The sequence below is a fragment of the Styela clava genome, chromosome 10 (genome assembly GCF_964204865.1).
Source record: "Styela clava chromosome 10, kaStyClav1.hap1.2, whole genome shotgun sequence".
In the NCBI taxonomy this organism is placed as follows: domain Eukaryota; kingdom Metazoa; phylum Chordata; class Ascidiacea; order Stolidobranchia; family Styelidae; genus Styela; species Styela clava.
Genome location: NC_135259.1, coordinates 12,502,100 through 12,523,292, shown reverse-complemented (window position 1 = coordinate 12,523,292; position 21,193 = coordinate 12,502,100). Strand labels below are relative to the sequence as shown.

At 33.8% G+C, this 21,193-nt stretch overlaps 2 protein-coding genes across 2 annotated transcripts; one reads left to right on the top strand and one right to left on the bottom strand.

The window, feature by feature from the left end:
- The first annotated feature begins 98 nt into the window (after window positions 1-98).
- Window positions 99-10,572, top strand: LOC120337477 (uncharacterized). Its single transcript, XM_039405259.2, has 7 exons — window positions 99-415; window positions 1,416-1,501; window positions 3,691-3,706; window positions 4,692-4,853; window positions 6,995-7,486; window positions 7,723-7,934; window positions 8,282-10,572. Exons 1-7 carry the CDS (start codon window positions 352-354, stop codon window positions 8,453-8,455), a joined length of 1,206 nt encoding a protein of 401 aa, XP_039261193.2. The 5' UTR covers window positions 99-351; the 3' UTR covers window positions 8,456-10,572.
- Window positions 8,783-19,523, bottom strand: LOC120337476 (N-acetylgalactosamine-6-sulfatase-like). The gene is made up of 14 exons (XM_039405258.2): window positions 19,336-19,523; window positions 18,873-18,996; window positions 18,304-18,378; window positions 17,704-17,806; window positions 17,037-17,180; window positions 16,363-16,429; window positions 15,673-15,800; window positions 15,034-15,170; window positions 13,770-13,876; window positions 13,183-13,319; window positions 12,207-12,312; window positions 12,004-12,125; window positions 9,335-9,449; window positions 8,783-8,922 (listed from the first exon to the last, which is right to left on the bottom strand). Exons 1-14 carry the CDS (start codon window positions 19,432-19,434, stop codon window positions 8,836-8,838), a joined length of 1,551 nt encoding a protein of 516 aa, XP_039261192.2. The 5' UTR covers window positions 19,435-19,523; the 3' UTR covers window positions 8,783-8,835.
- Window positions 19,524-21,193: the final 1,670 nt, after the last annotated feature.

The following is a 21,193-nucleotide window of genomic DNA, read 5'->3' as shown; positions in this document are numbered from 1 at the left end:
TACCCCATATAGTCTGCATATATGTGCGTATCAGACAGGATGCAGGATGACAAACTATGATGCACTTCCTTTTAGTGTTAATGGACCATACGATAGTCAACATGCCATTTACAAAGTTTCCGAGAAGCTATTCAAATTTATACTTTCAACACGCAACTACATTCTGTTGGTTACTAGCAACTCGTATTATTATTATGCTTCGCTGTATTAGTATGTGAATGGCAGTACTTTAAGTGGTCAGTGGGGTGACATTTCCAATGAAAATAGCTCAATTACATGTGTTATTTTCAATCTCTGTTACGCAGAACGTAGAAAGGTAAGATTACTGGGAAAGCTAAGGACGGTATCACCATGAAATTGTCTATTTCTTTGTGCTTGGTGATCGCATGTCTGGCTTGTTTAATCGAATTTCAAGGTATGTTATGCATTCTGTTTTGAGTAAATCTTTTCCAACTAGACAGTAAGCTTGTATTGAGCCAGCGAAATTTTGGTTCTGAGTATTATTCTAGAACATCAATTTCGTAACACAGAAATTCACATACCAAAGGTTATTCGAGCATTTATCTTGATTATTTATTTACCTTTAGTTCGGTATAACATTTGGTATAAATTAGTCGAGAAGCGTTAAACTAGGGTTTCAAAATTGGCAGATTCCAGCTCTTTTTTATTTTTTTCCACATGACAAGTTAATAAATGTTTGATATATCCGATTTATTTGGTTATGATATAAAACAGTGCCGTCAATTGTGAACTCGGCCTTGACACGAAAGATTAGCAAATGTATGCTAAATCTGGAAATAGTATAGTGAAATATATTCTACTATCAACATGTGTACTATTGTCAATACCATTTCTGAAAACACATCGTAATAACAAACATGCCATAGTCATCATACCCAAACGAGTAAATAGTAAAATTCCTAATTGTATAATTTAAATTAATTTATTACTGAATTCGGATTATTATAACCGCACATTTTGAAATGAACGTAGGTGATTCCAGAATACCAATTAGGTGTTATGGTAATCAAATTTGGCACGAATAAAAATTCGTACAGTGTTTGTAAAAACAGTGTTGATTGTAAAATAATATTTCTTTGTTGAAATTAATCGAAAATATACAAAAAATTTTTATAACTTTTTCATCACGAATCGATTCACTCTTTTCAGTGTCTTGAGTCATCTTCAAAAAAGAACTCGACTCGAAATGGACTCAATTACCGTCAGAAAGACTTCATCTGTAGATTCAAATGCTTGGACTAAGTCCCCTAACACGTTGATAATTTAACTAAATAAAATCATTTTTTTTTTGGCTTTCTTGGACCAGACAGATTTCAATTTATTTGTGAAGAAAGGTTCACGTTTACACTTATCAAGAACTTTGCACTTACCGTAATGTGTTTTATTTTAAATAGAAACGTCGTTATGCTTGGGAAATTCGTGTGCGGCTCAGAAAAAAGCAACTGAAAATGAATTAGAATTGGTCTTCAATTTCCATAACGTAAGTCGTAAGCAATCAACTTTATTTCACGTTCGCTATGGGAGGAGATTTAAAATAAAACAGCGTTTAATTTTGGCTTAAACACTAAATTTTTTTTTACTTTTTCATTCTTGCTTTTTTCTCTAATAACGAAAAATTACGATCATATTAAAAATTCCTTTGTAAATTTGTGAACATTTTACATAAAAAAATATCCACTTATTTATTTAATATTGAAAATTCAATAAAAAGCTAATAGAGCAGTGGTTCCCAACCACCGTGATTTCGGTGTGCCGCGGAGAGATTTTATTTTTTACTTTTTTTATCAATTCCCAATCCCTTGAATCCCGAAAGAATTACCCCACAGCTCTTGCTAACAAACAGAAACGACAAATTTGAGGAGTCGTATTTGGGTATTGTTTCAATTCCAAGTTTTGCGTAAAGCGCGCCAAAACCATTTTGTAAAATTGAAAATGTCAAACAAGATAACAAATTATTGTGCGAAATTTTACCCAAATTTTACCAAGGAATTAATATTTGACTAATAGCATTGCCATTATTGCCGATTTGTTGAACTATTATTGACACTCAAAAAAACATTCAGGATTCACGCAATGCCTTGTCGGTTTTTATTCACTATTCAATACGAAAATAAAACAGGCACAATAGAAAAGTAAAATAATAAGAGAGTCAACTACCTTCGTCATAGATATTCGCATTTCGGCGTCAGAATCGGTAATATTGTTAGCTTAAAATTGGTACAGGTAATTTACAAACGGTGGGGTGAAAGATCAAAGCTGTCGCAAAAGATAAAAATTGGAATTAAACCCTGAATTCACACCTTATTAGCTGTCTTTAACATAATATGTCGCCGATATTAATTAAAGCGTAGTTCTCTCAGAAATATAAAGCCAAACTTCGACGTTCGCCGTTGTGTAATAATTGGTCATTGTAAAAAAGAGGACGGGCGGAAATAGCTTTCCAATGTTAGAAAGTCTAGCGTTCTGGATGCTTGTTGTTTATATATACTAAAAATACCCGAAATACAAAAATTCGTTAAAAATATTCGAATTATTCGATTCGATAAAAATATTCTATTTTGCCCTTCCTTACGATCTTTAATCACGCCAGTAATCTGGCGAAACGCGTAGTATTCCAAACACTGTTGCAATGAAACTTAATAAAACCTTCATTAAATTTAATAAATCGCACTACTTTACGAAAGCGTGGTAGAATTACGATGACGATTATTTCATATTTCGAACATAAAAACGGTAACATTTTTAGAATAGTTTCTGCGGTCTAAAAAGTCGAATAAGCGTTTCGACATAGTAAATGCTATGACCATCGCCATAAATATATGCTGGGAGTCTGGGACTAGGGCTGGGCATTTTCGAATACCTTGTGATTTCAGAATCGAATCGAATAATATATTTCGAATCGAATCGAATCTCGAATACTTGAAAATATATAATTGTAAGCGATTTTATTATAGTAATTGGTCCTCTCAACAAATGAATTGCCGAAGACATAGAATAAATCACCCAAATAGATTACTGAGCGCTCACACAGAATAACAAACACGTTTTATCAATAACTCACTACAGAAAATAGTCATATGTCAGAATTTCGTTGAAAAAATACGACTTCAATGAAAAAAAAATTGGGGAATTCACCTCGACCATTAGCGGAAGGATAAAAACAAGATGGCGGCGATTCGAAATTTAGCTTTGAACCGATTCGAATAATTTACTATTCGATTCGATTCGAATATTCGATTCGAAATGCCCAGCCCTATCTGGGACCTTGCACAAAATTCATAACGTGGAAAAATACATCCAGCGGTTTATAACAACTTTAAACCTATAGTGCCTAGTCCTACTGACATTCACTATTATTACTCCATTCCTGTTCTTAAATGTTGTATTAACATGAATAAAATTGCCTTTATCTGATCTTCTTTGTACTATTTCAAAGCAAACTGTCTTTATGAGTAAAAATGTTCATGTTTTGTGATAGGTGTGCCGCGAATATTTGAAGCGCTCAATAGTGTACCGCGATTTAAAAAAAGTTGGGAACCACTGTAATAAAGAAAAGCGTATTCCCGATAATATTGGAAAATTATTTCTTTAACAAGCTAGAAGAAAGAATAGTGCACTGAATACAAGATTAATAGTTTTATATTTATTTTTATCTGTTCAACATTTCAGCTCGACGAACTAAGAAGTAAGTGACGCTAATATGCTGGGTAATTGGAAATGAACTAATAATGAATGTGCATGGAATGGTGCCTTGCTGTTTATAAGTTTTGCTGTGCAAACCAAATTCTATGGTTTTCTATACTTTATAGCAGGGTTGTGCAGCCTGCGGCCCGCGGACCAAATGCGGCCCTCAAAGAAAAATTGTGTGGCCCGCGAAACAAGTTATTAATTTAGTTCAATCTGGTAAGTGCGATTGATTTCAAGCCTATACCCGACTTCTATTTATTATCTATGCCCATTACGTTACAATGCCCTAACAGCTAGCTTGGACGAAGTGAACAACGTATATCACAAGATCAATTACCAAAATATTTGTTTCTGCAACTACTAGAAAGACACAGGTGCGCCCGCGGTTTCACCCAGTTATTTATATCTGGCCCTCCTGTATTAAAGGTATCTGTCTTGTATCACCCCTGCTTTATAGGACCAAGTAATTTCTTGGTTTATATCAAAAATTGTTTGTTTCAATTATGCTTGCTGGGCAGTTTCCTTTCAATTGTCTATGACGTATTCTTACTTTGTCGTTATATTTTGAAAGCCTCAGTTTCTCTTTTTGTCTATTATTTTATTCAAATTTCGTTCTAAATATTGGAGCCACAACCTTATGATGACTAGTTTAGGTTCCTTGGTTCCTATCGATTGCAATGAAATATAGTATAATAATGTATATAATGTACAGTATAATAAACTGTGTTTAAAATATTTATGATTTTTTGCACGAAGAAATGAGATTATTTTCATAGGTTTAACATTCTATTTGATAATCTATTTTCACAATATGAAAATTATTGGAATAATTCTGGAAAACATCAGATAATGTCTTAAGAACCTTCAGAGGTGCACTTCGAAAAACTTCCAAACTGATAAATTGATGATGTGTGTTATTATTTAATTTTCACGCACTTGTTTCACCTCGCCGACAATGCTATCTAATGTTTATATATTTGCAGAAGCACTAGAAGAAAGTCCTGATATTCGAAAACTTTTGGAGCAGCAAGAAATCAATAGCAACCAATTTGAAATACAATCGACAATAGTTGATGGGGATGCATGCTCATCTGAAACATCAATAGAGTCGACTTTATCCACTACCACTGTCGTGACTGACTTTGGTGAGTTTTGAATCTATTTGCAAGCGTAGGGTAACGCTCGCTATACTTCCAAATTCTTTATAATATCGCAGTGAATGGCGTCGAAGTTATTGTATATAGGCACGTTACAGAAATTAGCTTTCATTGGACCTCAAATGTACATATATATGTACTGTTTTGTTATTATGTTGGGGTTCGTATTTCTTTTCCTCTTGTTAGATATCCAAAATTCCACAACGTACCTTTTTTGTACCGAACGAAAGCTGTTATTGCTAATTGATAACGCATGTGACACATCCACTCCACCGCCCACCCATATTTCTACACCAATCAACATTTCATTATCGTTATTACCTTCATGCTATCAGCTATCAGTCATGAATGTGACCTGATCGCAGTGAGTTAATATGAATCAATTATTTTTATAAATTTCCGCTTAAGGGACAACGTGTGTAATCTCATACGTTAAATGTAGCTTTATTTTAGTGATAGGACGTGCCGTGCATGTGCAATCATAATAGAATCGTCTTTTTGCGAGCTGCATAAGTAACCCTCAGAAACAACATGGCAAAACGATTCATCAATTATATTATGGGGCAAGGGTGTCAAACTCATGGGTTTGCGAGGGTCGCATTGCATTTCGAGAATTGTGCAAAGGGCCGCAAACAGTATTTGATATATATTGATAATGTATACTTAAAAAATATTTTTAGATAAGGTGTAGTTTGTGACATATATTGTGATGCAATTAAACAGCCGAATGAAGTTTTGTTATTTTCTTCAATTTCAAATGCCATTTACATATTCATTTTTGCATTTCACTGTTATTGCAATTTACTGTATTTATTACAAAAAAATCATAAATTTTTATGTACAACTATCAAAAACATTTTTGGACAAACTTTTGATAAGGAAATAATAATACATACACTAAAATGACTAAATCTAAATATATAGACCTAAAATTTACAAAAATACTACAAAATAAACTCAACGTATTTTTATTACATATGTCCTGACGTTTGGCATCTATTTTATGCCACCAGCTTACTAATATCAGGCTGAAATGATTTTACAGTAACAACTCTAATTAACGAGGTCACATGATCAGTTAATCTGAATCGTTGAAAATGTTTGATTAATTTCAGTGAAGCAAAAATATTACGTTTATCATTCCATGTATAGATCAGTAAACAAACAAATGACTGACTTTTCGGACCAGACATTTCGTGACAGTTCCTACCATTACGTGGCATAGGACCGCTTGAGTTATCAATGATATATATTGATTTTTAGTAATTGGGTAGTTGTATAAATATATTAATATACAAACAAATAAAAATTTTCTGTTCGAAGTTGATCTTTAAATTTGTCATATATATTGACTGCTGAGCTTATTCTGATAATGTTTACTTATATTGTATTCTTTCATTGTACTGATGGAAATGTGACAAATTGAACAATGTGCTTAAGAATTTTGAATAGATGCACAAATTTTGCAACTCCCATTTTTCTTCCAAAATGCCACCCTCTTCATGTACTTTGCGTTTCATTTAATCACTAAACTTTTTTTTTAAGTATTCCTCTGCTAGCTTGAGGTGTATTCATAATTGGGTCAAAATACGAACAAAATTTTTTTTTTAAACCTTCAAAAGGTTTAATAAATGTATTACATTTAGATGAAAAAAAATATGACGACTATTGTTTAGCGTTCGAGGGCCGCATTGGAAGTTCTCTGAGGTCGCATGCGGCCGCGAGTTTGACAGCCCTGTTGAAGGGAGAGAATGACTCTATACGCGCATTCACTCACGTGTTATTGAGTTGACACACGTTTGATTGAGCATAACTCCGATCTGAACTACTCAAAAGTCAATGAGCACACAATGTAACCTACTGAACGCCAAATGTTCGCATGTTGTTAAGTTGCACAACCGAATTGATCCAAATACACTCAAAACCTCAACCCAGGTATATCTGATGAATCCAAATTTCTAACTAACAAAGAACGATGAAGACGAGCAACACTGAGTTACGAAGATTGTAGGTTATTATTATATAGACATTAGCCTTGCTATACGTATCGTCTTCTTTTGCTTAAATACGCCGGAAAGATGCAATCGACAATTAAGAATTGGTTTTAATAACATTGAATTATATTTTAGACCAATCGTCTGATGCAACTACAAAAGTTCAAACCACACAATTTGAACATACGCCAACTCCAAAAACACCACCGGAACATTCTGCTACTGAATCAACTAGAGATCCACAGCATGCATCAACAGACGAACCAACAATATCCACGGACTTAATAAATGCAACCCTCCACCTGGCGACAATGGCGGATAAAGCATCCCCAGAATCTCAGAGTCCCTCGGCTGCGCCTATTACTGCCCTAAACTTCCCTGTGACTGACGAATCCATGCAATTCTCAACGGCAGTCCAATCCGGGTCCAGCACAGAACATGCAATGGCTTCCAATCCCGACTATTCAAACGAGTTAACCCCCAATAAAGGATCAGGAATCACAACACAATATACAACAGCAGACATATCGACTACTATTGTTTCACCGAGAGATACTTCCACACCCATGGTGGAAACAACTTCAGACCCATGCACGGCACAGCAAACAACGGCTAACCCCACTAATGGTAAATCTATGTTCTAGCTTCAGTTATGATTTTATCAATTGGCAGAAAACATATATCAATTCGATTCAAGTTGAAAATTTTCTTGAGGGCAAAGAAGGGTTGGGCAATGGACAATAGCCAAAAATGTATAAGTTGTTCCCATACCATTCAAAATAATAGCAGATTGTCAGTTAATATAGTATATAATACATACTATGAAATTTTCCCTCATTATATTATTATAACATGCATTTCAGAAACATGTCCCATTTTTTATGGCGGAAAATGCTACACTGTTGTCACATGGAATGGAACAAAAAAAATTGAAGACGCAAAGACACAATGCACACCAGCAGATATATGCGACTACTGTCATTTCAAGGAAGTTACCCAATATTTAGGAAAAGATTTATACGAAAAGAATTCGAAAAGTATAGAAATATGGACTGGAATGACGGCAAACAGTTCAGTAAGTAACCAATATGTTCACATTAATTCCTTTGTGCTAAAAATGCACGGACTTAGAAATCCTTCACTGGTAGGGGAAAACCGTTCAAATTCTGCAGTGGTACAAAAAATGACAACAAACAACTGAAACAAGACAAAATTAGTCAGAAATTTCAATTGATGTTCAAACACGCTACTATTCAGCGTGACTGCCACTATGGCGAATCCACAAATGGAGCAAGTTGTCACTGCTTAACCAAAGGTTTAAAAGGATTTTATATTTTTTTCGCTTAGTTCCTGCCTGGAGAAAATTAAAATATGAAAATATGGAAAACAAATCCAATGATCTTTATTTAACTGCATTCTCAGGAGAAGAAAATGTATCTATCGTCGGGAGAGGAAGTCACATTACCATCTATCAAGCTGAAATGGTCTGGTGGTGAATATGTTGCTATAAGAGGTACAGTCGGTGGGGATAATTACCTTTTCGTCTCATTAGGACCCGCTGGAAAGAAGGGAGTTTTGTGTAACGCTACAGATTAATAAATCTTCACATGACACAAGTTTTTGAATTGGTTTGAATTGGAATTGCAAAACGAATAATTACAATGTCTATAGTTTCAAACAGAATATCAATAGAATAGAAATATCAATCTGAAAATAAATAGCTGTTGAGGGTGACAGGGTGGAGGGGATGTTCGAATGGCTAATGTGTTCAATCATATTGGAAGTATATTATACTTATAAATTAACAAAATAGCTTCAAAAAAACTAAGTCACTGTAATGAAAAAAAATTACCACTGATTGAGAAAACATATTTTCTAAATAAAAAAGAGACCTATGAAATAATTGTGTCTTTCAACATCAGTTGAAAAATTATTGCACTTGAATATATATTATGCTGATAATGTTTGATGTAGAGTTAATGATTCCAAACACATTTGAAAGGTTCAGAAGGAGGTCCTTCGAGACATTTATTCAACTTATCACATCCCTTCGGTGCCCAATTCTGAAAAAAAATGTCATCTGAATTTAAATCGTAATTTAGTATTCAACTTCAATATTTCTATAGCATTCGATTGCCTCATCATACATAACCTTTCTGAAAATCAAAAACACTTGACAATATTTGCAGATAGTGAATGAAAATGTTTTCATTTAAATTCATCTGGTTCCAAAACTTCCAAATTGAGATAGAGACGAGAAATACAAAATTGTTTATGAAATTGGGAGATGGCTGTACAGCCAAGAGCCATGCCGATTTTGGAACAACCTTATCTGTTACGTCAATTTTTATCAAATATTATATAAGTCACTATAAAATGACAAATTTTGAAACACTAGTAATAGTATTAATTTCGAATTTACTTTGAAATAAATTTGTTTCAAATATCAAAATTACCTGTGAATTATCCACTTACCATTATGCCATTATCGCACATATCTAATACAGCATCTCCTGGTATTAAATTTTGTTCATGTTTCATCACTTCATTTTTAATTAATTTCATTGCGGCTTCGTATTCAGAATTAAACCTGAATATATTCGGGAAAAAAAAAAAATTTATTAAAAAGATATGTTTGATGATTTTTTTCAAATAGTTTTGCGAATTCGCTGCCATGTTTTTTTATTACATTGAGGCCTGATCGCCCAGTATTTAATGATTTGGGACTAAATTTATAGTTGGTCGAGGTTTATGTCCCACACCATCTTCATCAGTGGTTCTGAAACAGTTGGGCGCGCCCCACAAGGGGGGCATAGACAATTTCTTGAGGGGCGTGAAGCTAATTAAAAATAAAAATATTTGTTAGACTTGGTCTTGCTCGCCTTATTATGGATATTTACATTTATTTATTGTTTAGAGATTACAATTCCATCCATATATTTTCAGCGTGTTTTTCAATACAACATAAATTTTTAGCTAGGTATTTTTGTGGTAGGGCGCAAGACTTGACAAATTCTAAAAAGGGGGCACGGCCTAATGAGCTTGAGGACCACTGATCTACATCTTACTCAAGAAAATAAATTGAATTGAGTTTACGAAAGAAAACATCTTGAAAAAAATTTCAATGAGATGAATCTTGATTTAAGATACAAAACTTTTTTTGACAATTACTTTCATTTTTTTTTTCCTAAAACATAACTATTTCAAAATGTATTTTTTTTACTTCCATTTTTTTCATTAATTTGCTTATTAATTATGTATATAAAGTAAGAGTAAGTATCTAAGGGTTATTTAAATGCTTTTTGATTGCTTCTTTGTTTTAATTTGTGTGTCCTAATAAAATTTGCCTAAGTGGATTCATAAGGTTTTCGAAGATTGAATCAGCGTCAGATACTTAAGATATCAAAATTTGAGCTCGGCAAACTATTAACTATTTTTTCATTCATCTGTCTGTTATTTAAGAAAGCCTAAATTCTGATTATGACTCCAACCTCAGAATGTTCAAATTTTATCCCAATTTACAAAAGTATGAAAAAAATGAGACTCCTGCACCAACAAAAAGCCAGACCTTTGCCTGACTGTGCAGCCGTACATTATTGTTAAACTGCAAGAATTATGCTGTAATCAGTTTTAAGCTGATGTTTTTGTGTTTTTTCACTGTATAATTAATTCTGTTCTCCACATGAAATAAAGCAGATATATATAAAAATCAGGGCAATAAATAATGGTGTAAAGTTAAGAGGGTGGGGCTATACACTGTAATCTTGATTAGTCTATTCCAGTGGTTCCCAACCGCCGGTCCGCGGACCGGTGCCGGTCCGCAAAGCTTTTTTGCTGGTCCGCGAGAAATTTCGTTGTTTTTATGCCGTCTCAATCGCTTTACCGAAGACGAGTTCACGTTAGTTTATTACGCAATTTCTCTTCCGCCGTCATATTGGCGACTTCTTTCACGACATCTTGGCGCCGAGTAGGCTAATCACACTTTTCGCTTTTTTGGCTCCGATTCATCGCGAATGCGCGGCATCAAATCTCGCAAGATTCAGAAACCTAAAAATCGGCACGCGTACTTTTTCTGTTCAGCATGCTTTTCCTAATTAACATTACCATCCATATAAAACGTTATGCATATTTCTTTGTTTAAACCCGAAAACAGTTAAACACAGTATAATATTCCAGTAAGATATGTAGGCCTACTTGTTCCGACCCTGTAGGTGGTCACAAGACGCGCAAAAAAGCACGGGCCGCTGGGATCTTTTCCAGTATTTTGAGCAGGCACAGTTGGATTTTGAGGCTGGTGCCAAGTTACCGACGACTTTGTCATTGTGATGTAAATTCAATTCGTTTGATGCGTCGATCAACTGCAGTGGCATTTACATGTTTTTCATGTGAGATGTTGTATGTGTGCCTTTCTTACATTCATAATGGGTGCCCAGCGCTGCATTTCATTACGCAAATATATTCATGTTTTACCCATTTCAATTTTTGGCCGGCACATTATATGATATTTTTAAGTGTGCCTTTTTTCATCTAAAAGCATACTGAGTGCCCGACATTGCATTATATTACGCAAATATATGTTATTCTTTTCTGTTCCGGTCTTTTCAATTATTTGCCGGTCCGCGAGTACATTTAATTCAATTTTACCGGTCCGCCAGGGTAGATAGGTTGGGAACCACTGGTCTATTCAATATCGATGTGGATATAAATAAACATTTGTTTGCACATGTAAGCCGTAAAATCAAATTTACATGCGAGGTATAAGCGATTCGCAACAGTTAGCGGCGCTCCAGAAATATATGTACCAATATGGAGGTAACTAATTTTGTTCGCTGATTTTACATCAAGTTGTGTAAAGGGACTGAAACCTGTGGACAGCGGGTATATTCACTTGGCTAACACAGACAGTCCCGAAATCGTAATAGAACTTAAATAAGGAAAATCAGAATTAAACTATGGCCTAATCCTAACCTGGTACATATACTTTGAGAGTACTCAGTTAGCGAATAGTAGGGCATGTGTAGGGAGGTATCAATTAAATATTGATTGGACACCATTGACAATGTTAGTGAATACACTAAAGGAATTTTACAGTGAATAATGGATGAGACATAGTCAAATTACATAAATTACCATATTCCACTTACTTCATTGGACATTTTTCACCAGGATCACGTCCCAAATGAAACATAACGGGCTGGGCTGTGTAATTCATTTGATCATGAGTTGTAATATTCGGTACATTTTCACCTCTGCAAAATTCATAACCCTGGAAATCCAGAAATAGATGAATCCATATCTAAGATAATCAACAAATTTACAAAGAAACAAGCTAATTTGAACCGCTTACATGCGTTTTGTACTCTTCCCATGAATTGGTCCAAGTCCAATAATGTGCTTTGTAAAGTCCAAACCTTACAGCAAACAATGTATTGCCACGGTAATGAAAGATAGGTCTGTGATAATAAAACTTAATTTTGTGATTTCTTATTGCATAGTTTTTAAAGTAGTAATGTCAAGGGTTTATTTTAGTATGATAAAATTGAATCAATCATTTGTAAATATGGTACTAATTTTCAATAAATAAAAAAGGGAATTTTGCTTTTATTCAATTTAAATTCATCAACATATATGTTATATTCCGAGTTTGTTCAGCTGACTGTTAATATGAAAAAATTTGGGCTTTGGGTTCGACAGGCTTCAAGTTTGATAATAATGTGCAAGAGAATTGCTGGACTCTTCGATGCTGTAGGGTTGATTCACGTAGTGGTTACGACTTCCCCCACCATCAAGTCCACGCATCAGAAACAATTAACTGGTCAACTATCCCCATATCTGACATGGGACCGGTAACAGGATGAGAGGATGTGGTTCGCCATATCATTAAACTTTCCTCTCCTGGGGATAAATATGAAATGTTATCCTATTCTGAAAAACCATATCTTGTGTACATTTTCAGTTAAATTATAGAAGTGATATAAATATCACTTTTCGACATATACCTATTTTAGTGAAATGTGTGGGAAAGCTCCTCAGCTCCTATCGTTGCACAACTATATCAACAAGAAAAAATATCAACAAACAATATCTGGGATTTTTAAAATTGAATATTTCAGCATAGTAGCATACAAAACGCATGCTTCAAATATTAGATATTTTTTATTGGTATGAATAAAAAGTCAAACATATTGAACAAATATTTAAACATTTGTGTACAAAGCTCACATGATCTAAATTTTCCAATCAAGACTTGTTAATATCTAAGTAAACCAATGAACAGATGGATAAATATTCACTTGAAATGATAATGTTTGTTCACAAGTTACCTGTTAAAAGGCTCGCCATTATACAAAACACTTCTTAGACTAATTCCATCATATAATCTATCCGTGGGAGGTGATACCCCAGCTAAATCAGCGGCTGTTGCAAACCAATCCATGAGACTACCAAGTTGGTGGCTAATCTGAAATACAAACAATCTTAACAATTAGTAGAAATAAAACAACGGAAAATCTTGGAAATGGATTGGAAAAACTTAACTTTTGCAGGGTAATTGTAATTCACTATTTTTTCCATGCTCCCGAACAAAGATGACAGACACTGTAACATAGTATGTATATAACAGGTTACGGTTAGGCCATGATTTTATTTAAATTTTCCTTATTTTAGTTCTATTACGAGTTAGGGGACTAGCCAAGTGACTCCCGTATTAGTTGTACCTGAAATTATGGCCTAACCCTAACCTGGTACAATACTACGTTCCGGTGTCCACTATCTTGGATCACACTCTTCGGGAGTACCCTTTTTTTCTAAGTGGTATGATAATACAACAATTAGCTTTACATTTATATATTAATGTTTGGATATAAAGTTCAGGCAATTTCCAGAGAATTTAAAAATATAGTTTACACACCTGTCCTGGCTTGACAAATCCTGGTCCCCATGCAATAGTTGGCTCTCTAACGCCTCCCTCAAATGTAGTTTGTTTTCCACATAAAAATGGTCCGTTGCTACCATCAACTGCAATTTTAAAATAGGTTTTTAATTTCCAATCATTGTATTAGTTATAGGAATAAATTATGGTCCTAACTTCAGTTTACATTGAATGGACATATAAAACAGGATTCTCAGTTCACTAAAAATTCTCCAGAAATTTTAAAACGAAAACCATAAATTATATTTAAGATTCTGATACCCATGGATTTTGCAGATGAGGGTTGTTTGTTGAAAAAGTGAATCAAATGAATATTGTAACAAATAATACTTCAGTTTTGTAAGTGAGATAACTGTAAGTTCAAACTTCTTTTCAAATTTTGTCAGGATAAAAAAATAGACAGGCAAGTCATAACGCTGTTGAGTGAAACAACATAAATATCCCATGTGTTGACCCATATTACGGTATGAATCCTCTCCATGCCATAGTTCTGAACGATACTCTGCACTGGCAAGGACTTTTATATAAAGTTTTAGAATTCTAGATTGATAAGTGATATACAGGATGACCAAAAAAAAAACCCTGTTCATTTAAAACGGTGGGACGCGCAGACAATTATTTTATAGGGCTGGTGAAGCTGATTGAAAATAAAAATATTTGATAGATTTGATCTTGCTCGCCTTATTTTGGATATTTACATTTCTTTATTGTTTATATTTGTTTACACGTATTTTCAACATTTTTTTTTTGAATAAAACATACTTCCGCCTTATTCCCTGGTATTTGTAGCTTATTGTTAGCTAGGTATTATTGAGGTGGGGCGCAACTCTTGACAAATTTTTAAAAGGGGACACGGTTTAAAAAGTGTGAGAACCAATGATTTAGAACAGGGGTGGGCAACATACGGCCCGCGGGCCGAGTCCGGCCCGCTGACTGTACATCAGTACATTATGATATTACATTAAACACACTTTCAGCACATTATGATAAATTCATTATGTGTTTTTTGGTCTCTATTTTTTGTAAAGTGTAAACTTCACTTTGAACGCGATTTATAACTTTTTTCTTGCATTAGCGAATAGATATGGGATTAAGATATTGGATACTACTCATGTTCTAATCTGGCCCACCGAGGACTTCATTTTCCCACATCCGGACCGCCAACTAGAGAAGTTGCCCACCCCTGATTTAGAACATTTAGTATGGTTTCCATTTTCTGGGTCACCCTGTGATATACTCTTACCACATGAGCTACTCAGCATTGCGGCACCATTATCGGATGAAAAAAAGACGAGAGTGTTTTGGTCCAAATTCAATTCTTTCAACAAATTAAGTATTGATCCTACACCATAATCCAGCTCCATAACTGCATCGCCATATCTTTAAAAAACAAAACTCGTTAAAATGAGTGATAGAATGCAGTGCGTACCATATTAGGATTGCCGGAATGATATATTATCCATTTTTAGTTTTTCTTTCCATATATGACAGTTTTCAAGGCTTCTACTCCAAGCAAGGCGCTATATAAGCAAAGACTGATATGTTAAAAAATTTTAGTTATTGATGAGACTCTAAACGTTTTGGTGCTACAACATAGGAATAGATGACCATGATGTCATGAAGTAAAATCCCTGTGCCTTTACAAAAAATACAAGCTTCAGTGATAGACATGGATCGAATGCCATAATTTATACTTCATGATGTTTCCCTAATCTGAGTCAGATTTGTCAACAGTTATTTATTGAAACAATAATCCTATATATGTTTCAAAAGGCAATGAAGCAAACTCAAGGGTATCTCAACATCATCGAAAAGAATTTGATTTCAATTTTTTGTGATTGAAATAGTATTATTCATATAGCCTGAAGTCAAAATAACTTACGCTCCTCTCTGACTTTTTCCACGAAACTTCTCAGATGAATATACTGGATCATGAGTTGAGTCAGGAGCCCAGTATAGAAAAAATGGAGAATCAGCTTGATGCATTCGAGAAATAAATTCTTTCGCTTTCTGTAAATGAGGAGAGAAAAATGTATAAAAGGTATAAATCGTAAGAGCATACCCATGTTGCATTATTTCCATTTGAAGCAGTGGTCCGCAAACTGCGGCCAGTGAACCCAACAACCACAATGTTATTGATTTTTTTTTATGAATAAAATTTGGCATTAAAACATCTGGGAAACATAGGAAAGTTGGCAAAAAATCCAAAGTGCGCCCCCTACCCTATCGAAAATATGTATATTTGGCCCACTAGTAACTAAAGTTTGCCGCCTGATTTAAAGGAATGATCCTTTTGTGATATGAGATATTCGCTTGATATCTGAAGAAAACTGAAGCAAAAGAATCCTATATACTTAGATATTTACATATGAATTGGTGATTGAAACACCAAGAGTAAGTTTCTCTTCCATTATATAAAATTACTAGTAGTATTTTACCTTTTATATTTCTATTGATAAATTTGTGAGAGAAATTGTATACATACAACAAAGCATTCCTGTTATTGACTATCACATCACATACTAAATATGTGACATTCTAAAATAACTTCGGCTGTGATAAAGATACTCACTTCAATCAAGAAATGAGTATAATTAGATAAATCTTTGTTTCTATCAATAACAAAATCTTCATAATATCTGTGAAATTAAAACATAAAGTAATGGTAAAAATCTATGCTAAATTCGCAATTGGTGTCTTCATTAGGTACACAAAATTCAATAGTGTGTCTCTCTTTAGTAAGAGGAATCATTGTATAAGTATACTTGATAATGATTTACAATATATACGGTATCTTTTCTTCACTGTTATGTTTATAAGAAGGAATCGCAAAACTCCCTCTGCCACAGTGTGCTTCTCATTTGTCATGAGAAAAGGCCTTCACTAGGTATCATTTTAGTGACTACATTAATCTAAAATTAATTAACTTTAATTTGTTTGATTCTTTGACTGTAATGCATTTAGTTTTTTACTTTTCTCTGTTGGTCCTTTATTATTAAATTAAGTGAATAAAAATAATTGACAAAAAACCATTGAAAGCGAACTATATTTCTTTTAATTGAAGAGCAGGGGATCGAAAATGTGGGTGGAGAGAGTCTTTGAAAGGTGACTACGTATTTTCGAATTTGAACCAGTGGTATTTACCGTATAACCAACATAAATATACTGAAGAAAAATAGGTAGATAGATGAAAAGGTTAACATTTTATGTCATATTTTAGATTTTGTGAGCTTTGCTGAAAACTACCTTCCAATCATGTCTTCATTGTCATATACAGGTATATTTGGAGTGGAAACATCATCATAGGGCCCAAAATGACAGTTTGGTGCCCCAAACCATTCATCAAATCCATGTTTCAACGGAAGATATTGTTCTTGATGACCCAAATGCCTGAACAGAATAAGATTTATAATAAATGTTCAAAAATCATATCAAAACTGCTTACGATCTAGTATTCAAGGTTATAATTATGACAAATTAGTTTACTTTTCAGGAAGATATGTAAATGAATGCAATTTGTTAGTATTACGGTATGAATGAAATCGGGATAACTCATGGATGAAGGACATTTATTTAACTATAAACCATCATATTCATAGTAAAAAACGGTGACCGTACATTTGAACCCACGTACATTTGAACACATGTGTATATCCACGGGTTCAATCTATATGCGGGTGCTAAAACCCATGGGTTAGGGTTAGTATGGGATTAACTATCCGTGAAACAAAAAAAATTCCATCGGTGCAATACCATACAGGTGCAATTGTCATGGGTTCAAATGTACGTGGGTTCAAATGTAATGGAACCTAAAAAACATTCATAACAAATAGCCAACCTGGCAAAAATCAATTTGAAGTTTACAAGTTGGGCATTCTATTCTAACCAATTTTCTGATATACTTCAGACTTACCATTTTCCAATTAGTTTGGTATAATATCCTGCTTGTTTTAATAATTCTGGCAACAATACTTCTGAATCTGAGATTCCACCAACTATGTTTTGAGGTGTATAACCTAAGTAAAGCAATAAAATAAGTAAATAAATAGTATGCTAGTCAAGAAATTGTAATCCATTCATCTGTACCAAATAATAACATGACATAAAATTTTTCACTTAGATATTCAAGTGTTTATACTTGGATGTAATAGAAAATTTTCTATAATTTTGAATGAGTTGAAAATGTGAAAATACACATAATTTATTTCTTGTCATATTGGCACTATTCAAGAGCCACACACTAACACAAATGTATTTCTGTAATGCTTCGGCAACTTTCTTGAATTCCCAATTTCCCATGCTGAGTGAATGTCTTGTAGGTTATTATATTTTTATTTTGCACTATGGTCGAGTTCAAAATAAATTATCTTTCTATCTGTAACTTCTCAGAAAATTGCCATAATTTTAAACTCTGAAACGAACAGAAAAATTTGTTTCAATCGAAATTCTATAATTCTACCGAAACATTTTTCACATCATGCCAAATGAATCAGAAAACCTTTTTCTCACTCACCGTTATGTCCATGATAAGTGCTTGTATAAAATCCATTTCTTATCGGCAACCTACCCGTCAACATTGCTGCTCTGGCTGAAATGGAATATACCTAATTCAAGTCACAAGACATGCAAAATAACACACTAAAACTGCATTTATCATCAGAAAAATGTAGGCTTAAAGTTTCATTAAAAAAATATTAGTAAGGTTACATATAACCAGGGATGGCCAAAACTGAACATTACAATGTGCCAATTACATTCTGAGGAAATATTTTTTGATATCGAATACATTCTGAACTGGGGGCGAGCGCATGTGAACAAAAATTCGTAAATCTCTATAGTTTTTTACCAGTTGAGATATTGTATGTTATTATCTGCATGTATGATGGCAAAAATCATTAATTTTTAAATAAGAATATTCTATATGAATCCTAAATTTAAAATTTCACTAGATCGAATATAATGAATTTTAAATGTATGCAAATATTCGAGTCGTTTTGGACAACATTTTGTTTTTAAATTTTGTGAGCATATGACAACAGCCGTAATCCAACAAAGTTATCATTTACGCAATGTTTTACTCACATGGTGAACATAGAGGATTAGCACTATAGAAATCAGTAAACAACATTCCTTCTGCAGACATTTTGTCTAAATTTGGAGTTTCTTTTGCTGGGTGTCCAAATATACCAAGATCGCCCCATCCCATCTGCAACAAAAAATAAGTTTATTTCGACTTGTACATAGATAACAGAAATGGAATTTCAAGTCCTGGAAATAAGAACCGAAACTCTGACAGATAAAGATGTACATACTTTCAATGTTAAAATCAATATCAGAGGTAATAATGACACAATATCACAAAGTATCATTTTCTCATAAGAACTCATAAATTCACAACAAAAGTGAAATTGACATAAAAAACTGCAATTTTTATTTGCTATTTGTATATAGAGAAATTATGAAAGCGACAAATTTGCTAATTTGAAAAATACTACAATTAACGGGTACTCAAATTTGATTACACTTGGACAACATGGAAACTCACATCATCCATTAACATGAATATAATATTAGGTTTCTGTTGGTTGAGAGCGAACACACTTTGGAATAAGACCAGCATCAGACAAAAAAAATTTGTCGCCATTTCCTTGAGAAGCCAGAATTCCAATTAAATTTTTATGAGTAATATAGTGTGGCCTATTTAAAAAGCAATTCACAATTTCAAACAGAGATATATCTGTATATACAAGAACATGATTTAGAAATATAATTTAAGCACTGCATAGACTTATCAAAAAAAAGTACTATCCTGTTAATATAAAACTGTTTTGGTATATTGATTAGCACAGTATTTATCAAACAAAATCAATCGAAGGAGATATAAATCGTAGTTGTTATATTATTACTAAGTACGGGGGGGGGGGGGGGGTACAGCAGTGTAAAAATGGTTGAAATGTGAAAATTAAAAATAATTGGCGAATATGGCGAAGTTGAAAATAAATTATTTTATCTAAATCTCAGCTATTCACAGAGTGCGTGGGAGAAAGAGTGTTTCTCTTTCTACCTGCATTAGGACACTCTTACATCAGTACATCCAGACATCTGTCTGTTAGTACATCGCAGCAGTCATTTACAAACTTTTTGACCTTCTACTCAACTCTATTTTTATAATCAAGTCCATTTCTCTACGCCTGTACGCTGTTCTGTTACCGTATGCCGTTTACATTTTCGCATTTGTTCAATCCTGCAATCACTAAATTTCAGAAATTCTGGAAACTTATTTTACAAACGACAAGGATTTTGACATGAGCAATCGTCAGATCCTATATTCCAGTATTCTGATTGAACTGATGAGATTTTCAGGATATTACTAATCTCTCTTGATTTTAATAAAACTTGTTTGAATGTAAGCTTGTCAGGCGTCTTCTGTGACTTCATGTTGGGCAGTTGGATGTAGACACGGTGCCTGCCGCATTCGTTGACCGACCTCCCATGTTATTGTAGATATCGGGGATTTACCAGTTTACCACCGTGAGTCAGCAAGTGCGAGGGATTTCCCCTTACTGCCATTGGGTGTTCGCACTTGACAAATCCATCCTGACATTAGGTACCGGTACTGCATTGCCATTGCTTGTATCTGTTTGTTAGTGATCGGCGGAGTACCGGTAGAGGACGCTAGCGTTCTGAAAATACACGCGATCAAAATTCAGTTTGCACGCCGGAAAATTCGTAATTATTCACGATCGAAAAGGAGTTATGACTGTCTATTACCACAAACAGATTTAAAAGACGAGCGCCTTTAGCCTTTGTGCTTGTCTCGATCACGCCAAAACCCAGATGCCAATTAACAGCTAAACACTTTTTTCTCAAAACGTGAAGATGTTTTTTAAAGAAAGAAAATTTCATCTATACTTGGTTATTGTTGTTCATTTATTATTTTATTAACTTTCTGATGGCGTAGTACCAAGGACAGAAGGATGTCCAAAACAATCTGAATACCAGAATACCGGTACATTCAGACATTCGAGATTCTTTATTTATATTTGATATAGTGAATATCTCAATTTAGGAATAATTGTGGCGTCTGACAGGTAGATCGAAACGTACGTTATCTCAATTAGTAAGAAACAACACAGAGGAAACTTTGACCTTTAGAATATATTTGCATTGTTTGAGATATGATGAAGATATAGTTTTTATGTAATTTCACACGTAAATTTGTCCGCAATTTAGAACGTATTCGATATTTCATAATCGATATTTCAAAAAAATATTTTTTCAGAATGTATTCAAAATGGTAAAATATTTGGTTTCGGCCATCCCTGCATAGTAAATATATTATTGTTCATCGAACTGTGTGGCTTCTGTAATGCTGTATTGTTTGATATAATTAATGTTTGTGT